This window comes from Solea solea, chromosome 2, assembly GCF_958295425.1.
Source record: "Solea solea chromosome 2, fSolSol10.1, whole genome shotgun sequence".
Lineage (NCBI taxonomy): Eukaryota > Metazoa > Chordata > Actinopteri > Pleuronectiformes > Soleidae > Solea > Solea solea.
The window spans coordinates 37,727,728-37,740,590 of NC_081135.1; the positions used below are offsets into that span (position 1 = coordinate 37,727,728).

General features: G+C 39.6%; 1 protein-coding gene across 24 annotated transcripts in view; it reads right to left on the reverse strand.

The window, feature by feature from the left end:
• neb (nebulin) overlaps nt 1–12,863 on the reverse strand; it is a 78,629-nt gene that overhangs the window by 5,102 nt on the left and 60,664 nt on the right. For 9 of the 24 annotated variants that reach the window (XM_058612783.1, XM_058612793.1, XM_058612822.1 and 6 more), the window contains 14 exons: nt 12,701–12,811; nt 11,406–11,516; nt 10,212–10,325; nt 10,031–10,135; nt 9,350–9,454; nt 8,590–8,694; nt 8,091–8,183; nt 6,843–6,935; nt 6,401–6,493; nt 5,487–5,579; nt 4,605–4,697; nt 3,672–3,764; nt 2,566–2,658; nt 2,118–2,210 (listed from right to left, as the gene is read on the reverse strand). In XM_058612783.1, the coding sequence (XP_058468766.1) occupies nt 2,118–2,210; nt 2,566–2,658; nt 3,672–3,764; nt 4,605–4,697; nt 5,487–5,579; nt 6,401–6,493; nt 6,843–6,935; nt 8,091–8,183; nt 8,590–8,694; nt 9,350–9,454; nt 10,031–10,135; nt 10,212–10,325; nt 11,406–11,516; nt 12,701–12,811 (1,395 nt within the window). The remainder of the gene's footprint in view (nt 1–2,117; nt 2,211–2,565; nt 2,659–3,671; nt 3,765–4,604; nt 4,698–5,486; nt 5,580–6,400; nt 6,494–6,842; nt 6,936–8,090; nt 8,184–8,589; nt 8,695–9,349; nt 9,455–10,030; nt 10,136–10,211; nt 10,326–11,405; nt 11,517–12,700; nt 12,812–12,863) is intronic. The other 15 variants (XM_058612914.1, XM_058612907.1, XM_058612897.1 and 12 more) reach the window with 11 other exon arrangements.

The window sequence follows — 12,863 nt, forward strand, 5'->3', positions numbered from 1 at the left end:
TTGTAAAAGATTAATCGATCTCAGAAGAAGAAGAGTTTTTCCACACTTTTTGTTTGTTTGTTTGTTTTGGAAAATATTAAAGAAGAGTCTGAGAAATTGAGTCCTATAGAGTGATTTGTCCTGGTAGCTCCTGTCGAAACTGCCAGGATCTGTGATGAAAACATAAAAACATAGTCCTGAGGCTTCAGCAGGAGGTTCAACTCGTCATTTGCTGTGAAGTGAAAACTTAGTGGAGCATCAAGCAAAGTGTTGTCAAACTCAGAGCCAGTCTACGTCTCAGGAACCAGTCTGGAGTAAGGTCTTGGTCTCGTCTTGGACACAATTTTGTCTCAGGTAAGACATGGACAACATGGGATTTAAAATTTAGACAAAACAACGTCCACAACTGACGTATTTCCATCTCTAATTGCAACCAAAATTAAAAGCTTGACTACCACCTCACTTTAGTTTCACTTCCTAAAGTTTGGCTACAGTTTTGGACGCTTATATGAGCACGATCAACAATATTACTGTTTGACATAACTTCAAACTGCATCAAATACACATAAAAGTCTTTTCTAAGGCATTTATTTGAATCTGAATCTGGAGAAAACAAACAAATTCACCCCAAAATACTGAGTTTCTAATCAAATCCAGGCAGTTTTTGTGGCTGCTATTTCCTTTTTAAGCCGGATTCTGTCGAATTGTATGTCGTCGTTTTGGATTTGCTATTTGATTATTTACTTGATTAGAATCAGTTACTGTGACTATTAGTAGTATATTAAAACAAATCTTTCTACTCCAATGACGACCTAATTTGTGGTGCATCTGTTACCACAAGCATGAAATGTACAAGATTTCTTGAATGCATCTTGAATTTCACTAATTTCACTTTTTTTGCCAATGTTGTCAGCTGCTACCTATTCACACAGAGTCCATTTTAAATAAATCACACACATTAAACGGGGTTACATCGTGGTTCTATCAGTCCCTCACATTATCAAAAGAGCAAGACAAGTGACAGGAGAGAGTGTAGAGCAACAACACTCTTCACGTTATAGAGGAAGAAAATCTATAGGCTGCTTTGCCCACCTGTAAACAGAGGGGACATTATTTTATTGTTGCTCATTTTGAGTCAAAATCAGTGAAATAGTCCTGGTCTTGAATTGGTCTCCGTGGGTAAAAGTTTTGGTCTCGTCTTGGTCTCAGTCCAGTCTTGGTCTTGACTCAGTCTCAGTTAGTTTGTTCTTGACTACAACACTACATCACTCAGGTGGTTAAAAGCATTATTTCAGGTTTTTAAGGTGTGGTTGTTTCAGCACTGACTTCTCTCTTACTGAAAACACGGCCGCCAACAGTGACCTGTGTAAACCGCTCACTCCCCTGCACCAAACTCCATAGAGAAAACCAGCGATTTAATGTCACGGCACACCGGAGTTCTTCCATCCACTGCTACCTCCATTGGTGACTTTAAATGTGTTATTTTATGACAGTGGTGTTTGAAATCCTTTGTTTCGGATTCACTTCAGTGACATAAACTGACCACACGAGGCAGCAGTGGACCAGCAGTTCCTGTTTCCCTGTGAGCTAAAATCACTAATTTTTTCAATGGAGTTTGGTGCAGACGAATGAGCAGTTTACAAACGTGAGTTTCCAGCTGAAAAATGCCGAGATAACGTGGCAAACATTCTTAAAATATCGTAGACTTAAGCAGGTGTAGATTTTATGTGGTGAGTCTTCGGTTAAGTGTGAAAAATCTGTTTTTCGGGTTCAATATTCTTAGGCAGTTTCGAATGATACAACCACACTTCAAAAACAAAACCATCAACTATGACTTTATGTGGACAAAGCTGGACTACGGGTTAGAAGAATTACTATGTTTTAAAGGCCAAAGAAAGATCAGGGCGGGGCACAGCTTGAGGAGGGAGATGATGTGAAAGATTAAAGAAGATTTTCAAAGTGGCGATGGAGGCTGGAGCTGCTGCAGTTTGTGCTGTGACTGAAAGTGGATGAGCAGGAGGTGAGGGGAGCATGATATTGTGGCAGGGGGTGGGGAAAGCAAAATTACTGTTGGCCACTACTGTCCACTCTCAAAAGTTAGGAGCACACAGGAGTTTTTGGTTTGGTGGTTCCACTACCGAGCTGATGTGCTTCTGGGTCTCTCTGACCCGCCTCACTTCGGGAAGGTCCGGTATGGCTGTGGCTCGACCCAAAGAGTCCTTGTATTTTATCTACCCAGCGGACGGTTTGGATGTTGGAGGAAACAGTAAAGAAACAACAAGTCAAATGAGAGACAACTGCAAGACGGGGAGAAAGACAAGAGACACAGCACTGCACCAACAAACACATCACAGCAGACATGAGAGGTGGAGTCAAACACACACACAAACACACACACAAACACACACACACACGCTTGTTTTTCCTGAGAAATGAAGAAGCGGGTTATTTATATTAAATCACTTCAGACAGTAACGACTGGCGAGGGCTCAGGAGAGTTGTTATGACGGAGATGAAGAGTGAGGTTGCTGGAGGAGGAGGAGGAGGAGGCGGGGACAAGGGGGGAGGAGTCACTCTGTGAAATACCGTGCTAATATTTTGCTGATTGCGTTTAACTCGCTCCATCTCTGGCGTCTCCGACACAGACGTGCCTTGTCCCACGCCTTCTTTGTACTGAAGCTTTGAACGAGAGCAGAAAATAAAACGTCACACACGCGTCGGAAAGACAACACACTCGGAGGGAAATTAAAGCTGCAGTGCGTAACTTTTAGAATGGCTGTTGACGTCGATGTTGTTAATCTGACTCTGTTTGGTGTTTGTGAGCAGAAATGATGCAATATTGTGTTTTTGCTGCATAATAGAAAACTGTCAGACCTAACTGAGGGAGCGTTTGTGTGTATACAGCTGCAGCGCAGGGGTGGGCGGAGATAATAACTGTATATCCAGGCAAACTGCTGTTCTTTGAGCAGTAGAATTCACTTCAGAAACGTACTACAAAGTGGGCACAGTCTTCCTGTTTGCTGGCTGAGTACAAAACAGGAACTTAAAGTATAGTGAACAGCCACCAGGGGGCGACTCCAAGGAGAATTCTGCTCAAATAGAAGTCTAACAGCAAATAGAACTTGATTTCTAACGTCAGTAAACCTTTTCCTGAGATGTTAATGCTCTCAATCACTAGTTTCAGCTCTTCTTCAATTGAACATTATGTCAATTTTATAAATAATGTTCCCATTTTGAGAAAAATGGACAGACGAGTGGACACCAGTGTGATTGTCCAACATGGCGCCGGTCAAATTGTGAATCTTGAGAATTCCAAATGAGTCCAGTATTTTTTATGGGTGACGTTACAAAGTCAAACTCTGACCTGTTTGCAGTCGTCTCGCTTTACTAGCTCATTGTCTGCTGTCTGTGTAGACGTAAGACAAATTACTTCTGATTTGAATGCGACAGACATTAAAAGTGAAGCGCGGCAGCTTTAAGGAAGAAAAATCCAGGGGAAAATGGAGACTAATGAGGGAGGAAAAAACTAACATAAAAAGGTGTGATTTATGGAGCGGAGTTAAGATGAAGGAAGGAAAAACTACTGAAAACACAAAAAGGTAAACTTTTAGATTAGCGGGAGAGGTCAGAGGTCATTTTTAGGGGGAGGTTTTATGAGGAGAGGGGTCACTGCTGGAGTGGTTCATCTATACCGAGCTGATATTCTTCTGGGTTTCTTTGACCCGCTTCACCTCAGGGAGATCTGGTATGTCTGTGCCTCGACCCACAGACTCCTTGTACTGAATCTGCCCGCAGTACAAAGTCACACAGGTACAGAGTGAGACAGAGACAAACACAAGACACGATATATACATGTAACATGTAACTGGAGACACACAGACACATTGACATTTGTTCTAGACAACAATTAAAGGTCCAGTGTGTCACTTTAAGGATGTTCCACTAGCAGAAATTCGTAAGTGTAATTTTAGATTTTTCTGCCTTTTATATGTAGTTAAAGTCCACCATCTTGATTTGCCATGTTTCTACGGCAGCCTTAAAGGACAAACTAGCTGGAGCCCGTGTCTCGTGTTTTAAAGCAACAAACGTAGAACAGCTGTTTTAAATACTTAAAAACAACTGTATCTATGGTAACCTGATCACCTTACATTAAAAAACTCAATGTGCTAGTTCACCAGCGACATCCTTTATAGTATGTGAGGGCCACCGTAGTTCCCTGAAGTGCAAGGGAAAAGTCAAAGGCTTGGTGAGTCCTGCAGTCTCACCATTAGATGTCACTAATTCTTACACACTGGACCTTTGACATTTTACAGGAACTGGCAATAAAAAAAGTTATTTCTCCCTATTCAGGGTACGTTAAATGATGAAGAATAAGAATGAATTCAACAAAACTGGAGCGATGCATGAAACTTCATTAGGATGAAGGAGGGAAAACGCAGGAGTAAAAAAAAAAAAATGGAAGGTACATTTTGGGTAAGGGAGAGGTCAGAAGTCATATTTGAAGGGGGGAAAAAGATCAGGGGAAACGCGGGAGCAAAAACACGGAAGGTAAAAGGGAGAGGTCAGAGGGCATTTTGAGGGTAAGATTATAAGGTAAGGATCACTGCAGGCCTGGATCTTTATACCGAGCTGATATTCTTCTGACTTTCTTTAACCCGCTTCATCTCAGGGAGATCTGGTATGTCTGTGCCTCGACCCACAGACTCCTTGTACTGAATCTGCCCGTTGTACAAAGTCACACAGGTACAGAGTGAGACAGAGACAAGACACGATATATACATGTAACATGTAACTGGAGACACACAGACATTCATTCTAAACAACTAAAGGTCCAGTGTGTCACATTTAAGATGCTTCAGTGGCAGAAAAACATACATAACCCATAAGAATGTTTATATAGGTGTATAATTGCTTTAAAATAATTGTTTTGTTTTCTTAGCCTTAGGGGGGAAAAAAAGATTTATATGTACTTTAGGCAAGAGTCTGTTTTGCCAAAGTTTCAACACTTAAACACATCTGTATCTATGGTAACCTGATCAGTTGATGTTAAAAACTCACTACGCTGGTTCAGCAGCAACATCCTTTCTGGTATGAGGGCCACTATAGTTCCCTGAAGTGCTAGGGAGAAGCTAACGGCATGTTGAGTCCCTCGTTTGTTGCAATCTACAGTCTCACCATTAGGTGTCGCCAATTCTTACACACTGGACCTTTGACACCTTTTCAGGAACAGACAATAAGCAGTTATTTCTCACATATTTAGGGTACGTTGGAAAATACGTTAAAGTTGGGACTTTTTTTAAGTAGATGAATCTTCATTTAGTGTTGAGTTTAAGCTTAAAAAAACGACTTAAAAATTGTCAACAAAAACTGGAAAAAAGGAGCAATTCATGAAACTTCGTTAAGATGGAGGAGGGAAAACATGGGAGTAAAAATATGGAAGGTAAATTTTGGGAAAGGGAGAGGTCAGAGGTCATTTTTTGGGGGGGAAATGATCAGTTCCTCTGTACCGAGCTGATATTCTTCTGGGTTTCTTTGACCCGCTTCACTTCGGGGAGATCTGGTATGTCTGTGCCTCGACCCACAGACTCCTTGTACTGAATCTGCCCGTTATACAAAGTCACACAGGTACAGAGTGAGACAGAGACAAACACAAGACACGATATACACTCACAGACAAGGACATTTGCTATAGACAACAATTAAAAGGTCCAGTGTGTCACTTTTAGGATGGTTTACTGGTAAAAAGCGTTTATATTACCCGTACCTATGTTTTATATAAGTGTATAATCATGTTAAAATACATTGTTTAGTTTTCTTAGCCATAAAAAAGCTGCTTATATGTACTTTGGGCAAGAGCCTAGCTTTAACAAAGTCCACCATTTTGTTTTGCCATGTTTCTACGGCAGCTTGAACAAACAAACTAATTGGAACCTGTTTTTCGTGTTATAAAGTGAAACTTACCACAAAAACGTAGCAGAATGGGTGTTTTTAATTCTTAAAAACATCCGTATCAATGGTCACATGAGCGGCTGACGTTAAAAACTCAATATACACCCTTTCTGGTATGTGAGGGCCACCGTAGTTCCCTAAAGCACTAGGGAAAAGCCAAAGGCTTGGTGAGTCCTTCGTTTTGTTGCAATCTGTAGTCTCACCATTAGATGCCACTAAATTTTACACACTGGACCTTTGACATTTTACAGGAACTTTACAGCAGTAAAAAGTTATTTCTCACATATTTTGGATACGTTAAATGTTGTAGAATATGAATGAGTTTAACAAAAACTGGGGGAAAAAATGAGCGATTCATGAAACTTCGTTAGGATGAAGGAGGGAGAACGCGGGAGTAAAAAAAACAAAAGGAAAGTAAAGGGAGAGGTCAGAGGTCATTTTGGGGGAGAAAAAATAATCAGTTCCTCTGTACCGAGCTGATATTCTTCTGGGTTTCTTTGACCCGCTTCACCTCAGGGAGATCTGGTATGTCTGTGCCTCGACCCACAGACTCTTTGTACTGAATCTGCCCGTTGTACAAAGTCACACAGGTACAGAGTGAGACAGAGACAAACACAAGACACGATATATACATGTAACATGTAACTGGAGACACACACAGTAGTTTGGTGCATGGAGAGTAAGTTAAAGTTGTGACTTAAATGAATTAATTTTTTAAAAGTGGATGAATCTTCATTTTTAAAAACTCACTCCCAACATTAAATCACCAGCAAAGACGGAAGGAAAAAGGGGGGTTCATGAATTATAGTTAGGATGGAATAGGAGGAAACGTGGGAGTAAAAAGGGAGAGGTCAGAGGGCATTTTGAGGGTAAGATTATAAGGTAAGGGTCATTGCAGGCCTGGTTCTTTATACCGAGCTGATATTCTTCTGGGTTTCTTTGACCCGCTTCACCTCAGGGAGATCTGGTATGTCTGTACCTCGACCCACAGACTCCTTGTACTGAATCTGCCCGTTGTACAAAGTCACACAGGTACAGAGTGAGACAGAGACAAACACAAGACACGATATATACATGTAACATGTAACTGGAGACACACAGACACATGTGAAAATGTTGTTTTCAGAAAGGATGATGAGGGTTTGATGCAAATAATTCATAGGAGGGAAACAAATCTGTATAAAATGTTAGCTCACATGTGAAAATGTTGTTTTCAGAAAGGATGATGAGGGTTTGATGCAAATAATTCATAGGAGGGAAACAAATCTGTATAAAATGTTAGCTTGCAGGAACAACAGATTTTAAAGTGAAAACAAAATGTTTATTATGCTATATGGATAAAAGTATGTGGACACACTAGTCACACCAGCCAGCCATCAGGCTTTCTTAAAATCAAGTTCAAATGAAATGGTTATTACGTGCTATACATTTGAAAATAGTAATTTTAAAGAAGCTAACAGCTAAGCTAGCAGGTGAGTCAGCAGAATTGCTTGTTACGTTGCTATTTAAGTATATAAAGCCTGAAAATCATCCATACACCACTTTTTAGATGCTTTGGAGACGTGATTGTCCTCTCAGGAACACAATTTATTTAGCGTATGTTTATTTAACACACTGTAATTACCTCAGACATTTCTAGACTGTATATTTTTAATCCCACCATCTAGCTTACTAAGGGTGGAAAAGTTAGCAATAGCATTTTCCACGCCTTGCTACGATTCACTAACGAGCTAACTCCACACTTTCACCTCTGTAGCTTGTTGTGAGGATAATTTCTACAAATAAGACACAAACAGCTAATTGACAAACAGCTAACTGACATATTTGTTTGTTTTTGATCAAATAAGAAGCAAAAATGACAAACCCTAGCTTTAATTAATGACCCTGCTTTTGTGTCTAAAGACACTGCTATGTCTAATTATGTCCACATGCTTTTGGCTGTGATTAATCTACGAAAATTGAGCTACATTTTCATGTTCAGACAAGCTAACAAGCTCTCTGGAGGCTAAATAAATGTGAAAGGTTGAATTTTTAGGGTTGAAAAATGGTCACTTGAAGGAATGACGTGTGAAAACAGCTCTGGTTATGATCTCAGACATCAGATAAGGAGGGAACTCAGGCAGGAGGGAGATGAAGGAGGGCAGGGTCACTCTGTGGAGTACCGTGCTAACGTTGCGCTGGTTGCGTTTAACTCGCTCCATCTCGGGCGTCTCGGGTAAAGAAGTTCCTCCGCCCAAATCCTCTTTGTACTGAATCTTTACGAGGACGAGGAATGGAAAATAAAAATCTAAATGACGCTGGATTTAACGGTGCGTGTAAAACAACATTTAAATGAACACATTTTTGGACACATACACAACAACAACAGCAACAAAACCATGATATGATGGACATGGTATTTAACACCACACAAGCTCTGCACTAACAACTACAGAGTGAATTGTCAAGGGTTAGTGGCGTGAATTAAAATTGCGGCAAATTTGTGGAGTTATCGGTTTGGTCTGAAATAAATAAAAAATAAAATAAAAAAAGGGCTGCATTTCACGGTTTGTTAAAGAACCAGGAAAGAAACTTCAAAACTTAATAAAGGAAAGTGTGAAAAAAGTGTTATTCATTTATGTTAAGGGAAATAAAATAATATATATATTTTGAAGTAGATACCAAGCTGAAATTCTTTGTATTCTCTTTAACGCGCTGCATTTCGGGAGTGTCCGTTACAGCAGACACTTTGCCCTTTATGTTTTTAAGGTCAATCTGGTATTGATGCTACGGGGAGAAAAACACAAGTGCAGTTAAATAGGATTCACAGCGATTCAGTAAAAACTAAAAAAAATAAAGGAAGAAAAAAGAAAAACATTTTCCTGTGAAGGTTTGTTTTTACGGTGCATTCACGAGGCTTCAGGAAAATCGGAAAAATGAGTTCATGACTGGGAATTTTGGTACATTTTGCATGAAAAATACCAATTATGCAAACAGATAAATGCTCTGATCTATTTCATTGAAATCTCATTGTTGCTGCCCATATATAGTGACCTGTAGTAAGAAAAAAAATAAATGTATAAGCTTATTTCAGGAAAATCAGTAATGCAGCAACAATTCTGAATTTTTTTTTCTCACATTCTGACTTAAAATTCATAACATGGATATTGGGAAATTCCGAGGAGCACGTGAATGCACACTGAGGATTAGCATGTAAACTATGATTTATTGTACTTTACAGCTTTAAGTACAATAACTGACCACAAACACTTAACTGGTTTCAAGGAAATTTAACAAACACAAAAGACATTAAACTAACGATACACAGAGTTTATGTATCAAATATGATAATTTTACAGCAGACACAGAGACATACACAGAGCCACCAGACACTTCATTAAAGGTCAAATTAATTCTACATTTATATTTTTTTACTACTTACAGTGCTGAAGTTCTTCTGGTTTTCGCGGACTCTCAGCATCTCCGGAGTGTCCAGCACTGGCACGTAGTGAGACATGGTCTTCTCGGCCTCCTCTCTGTACTTTTTCTGTTGTTCAAAAATGTACAAAATGAGCAAGAATCTCAATATTTAAATAAAGAAGCTCAAAAAGTCTCTCAAAAGACTGGGGCATGACCCCAAGATGGCTCGTTAGAGATTTGTTTTGGGTCCCCACGCTAAATTTGCTAACTTTTCTTCACCATTTAATGCAGTCATTTATGTAATGGGGGATTGATTTTTAGACAAATCCCCATTAATGTGACTGTAAACAGATTTAGGTCCACGAATCACACACACATTAAGGCTAATAACTGCCTGTGTCAAATTATAAGATATTCATGACAATATGTCAAAGAATTTCAAAGTAAAAGTGCTTGTTTTGATGCAGAACGATGTGTTACTTCACAATAAAACCACATTTATGTTGCAAAATAAATCTGTTAATATCAAAAAAAAGAAATCAAAAATTAAGTAAATAGCGTGGATAAATGCAATTAAAGCAGCGTATATTGTGTATACGCTGAAGGAGGGGGTCATGGGTCATGGGTTTTCATTATAAAATGATATTCAGTAGTGGGCTGCATATGTTCCAGGGGCCACAGCAGGGGATACTGAGTGGTCTACCTGGCTGATGATGTTCCTCATCTGCTGAGCGTGGATGATGTCCGGAGTGTCGATGACGCTGGTGTAATTGGCTCTGTCCATCTCAGCGGTGTGCTTGTACTTAGACTACGGCACAAACAGGAAACTGTCAGTCAACTCTGATTCAAATGTAAATAATAGAGGGATAAAAGAGGATTCAGACCTGGCTGAGGATGTCAGTGGCGTTCCTGGCTCTCATGAAGTCTGGAGTGTCCGTAGCCAATGCCAACATTCCCTTGCCCTTGATCTCCTGCTCCAGTGACTTCTTGTACTCTCTCTGTTAACGTCGCAGGTGATAAAGTGTTAAAATCTATCATGACACGACTGAATGAAACACACCAGGATTTCTGATCATTCACAAAGAGAGAGACAGGGAGGGAGGGTTACTTATTAACCATGAGGCCTGGGGAAGTGGCAAAATAAAGAAAAAGTTAATTTTTTTAATCTGAGAGTATGGTAATTGGACAGCAGATTGGGTGGAAGCTCCACTCAAAACTGGAAAATGAAAACAAAAAAAGCAGTAGTTAGAGATAGTGAGTTAAAGCACTACATTTGTTATTCTCAACACAATTCTACATCTTTTTTCTTTCAGTTTATTTCATGAGAAATGTCTTTCCAGTGCGACCAAGGAAAAAACACAAAAAACAACAACCTCAAAAGAAACCAGAGTTTATATAAACCTACGGAAGCCTGTATACGCCAATTTGTTAGAAAAGGAGGCACAACTATGTCATACTTATGACAAACTAAGTTATAATTATGACACAAAAAGTCATGATAATGATATAGTATGTCATCATTTTGTGATACAGAGTCATTATTATGATCTAGCATCTCATAATTCTGGGATAGTTTCTCATAAATACGACTTAAAATCTCATAATCATAAGAAACTGTGTCATCACTTTGAAATATCTAATTTGAATGACTTAGCATCTCATGGTGATGAGAGACTATGTCAAAATGATGACAATAATCATGATTTTGTATTTCATAGTGAAGATTTTGTGTATTCCTTATTTTCTAAAGCCTGAAAAATGCTGTGCAAATATAATTATAATTATATATCATGAGGTAAAAATCACTAAAATGACTAAAATAGGATACACTCTGACTATATTTGAGGTTGTTTTGTTTTAGATGTGAAGAAATGAGGGGAAAAAACACAAAAACACAGGAGGGAAAATTAGTGTTGTCATGAAGCAGGGACGAGAGCGAGAGTCAAACTCAGCACTCGTCCTTTTAGTGTGATGGAGAAAGCCGAGTTAGGAAGAAATAAGCGGATGATGCACCGGGAGGAGGAGGAGGAGGAGGAGGAGGAGGAGCACTCGCTCCAGCAGCTCTCAGGCAGTCGTACCTCACACAGGATTTGAGTTGCATTCCTTGCTCTCAAACGCTCCGGAGTTTCCTCCAGTGCAGTTAGCCCTTTACCCTTCACCCCCTCTTCTAGATCCCTCCTGTACTCTTTCTACAGGACGGAAGAAGAACAGAGACACTGCAGAGAAGGGCGTACGGGCAGGCCAGGCCAAGGCGGACACACAGACACAGACATACTGACGGACAGACAGACAGCAGAGCACTCTGACGAGCTCTGCTGCTCAAAAACACCAAGTCTCAAGAGTTTTCCTCCTCTAAATGACACAGGTCTTTACAAAGAGAGCAGAGACTTGGGTGAGTTTGATTGCAGCCCTGATAAAAGACAAGATGAAGCACAGTTTGCCTACATCCATACTGCTTAAGTTCTCACTTAAAAACTATTTTTACAGGTAAAAACAGCGAGTGGTTAAGCTCCATATCGGTAGATATCTAAAAAAAGACGTTTTGATAGATATTTTTGTTTTTTTAAGGTAAATTTGTTGGCATTTCTTTGATTTGGACAGTTTTAAGTCTGAGAACGTGTGTATGTTGTGTTTCGTACTAAAACGTTCCCTATAATCGGGCATTACAGATCTGAATTGAACATGTTCATGATCATGGTGTAAAAAGGAAGCGGATTCTTCCCTCTGCAGTTGATTGCTTAGTTTCATGAAGTTCTCCTAACGAGAAACAACAATCGTGAAAAGTCGCCGCTAATAAGAAACATTCAGGAAAGTTCAGAGTTTCTGTTCATCCAAGCTAAAAACAAAAATATCTCCATTTTCTGGGCTCTAAAACGATTAAAATCACGTGGATGAGGAGTTTTTAAATGAAAACAGAGCAGTATGGATGTAGTGTTTATCAGACAGTGTGGAAAACAAAGTAAAAAAACACAACATCACAATTCCATGTCAATGTTTCACCGTAATAAAACATGGCTGCATCATTCAAATCATCGTCATTATCATGACATGCAAACAAACATGCAGATTTTTAAACACGACAACATTCAACGCCATCTGCTTTACCTGTCGTTAGAGAAAAGTAAGGTGGATAAATGTTTTATTAACAGTTTAGATCTGTGTGTGTGTGTGTGTGTGTGTGTGGTGAATCATGCAAGAGAATTCATGGTAAACTGGACTTCAATGAGGGAAGAAAACACTCGTCAGATTAAATTAAAGAAGTGTAAAAACAACCCAAAGGGATCATGGTGGATTTAGTCTTAGTATGATTATAAAACATGGGTGAGGTCAACATAGGAGGGGGAGTGGTCAAGTATAGATTATCCGTTGTTACCTCACTGCATATTTTGGTGGCGTGTCTGACATGTAACATGGCAGGAGTGACTTCCAGCCCTGAGAGGTTCTTGCCCCTCATGTTCTCCTCAAAGTCCTTCTTATAGTCTTTCTATATTGGGCCGCAGGGACGAGACCACAGAGGGACAGACAGACAAGCGCTC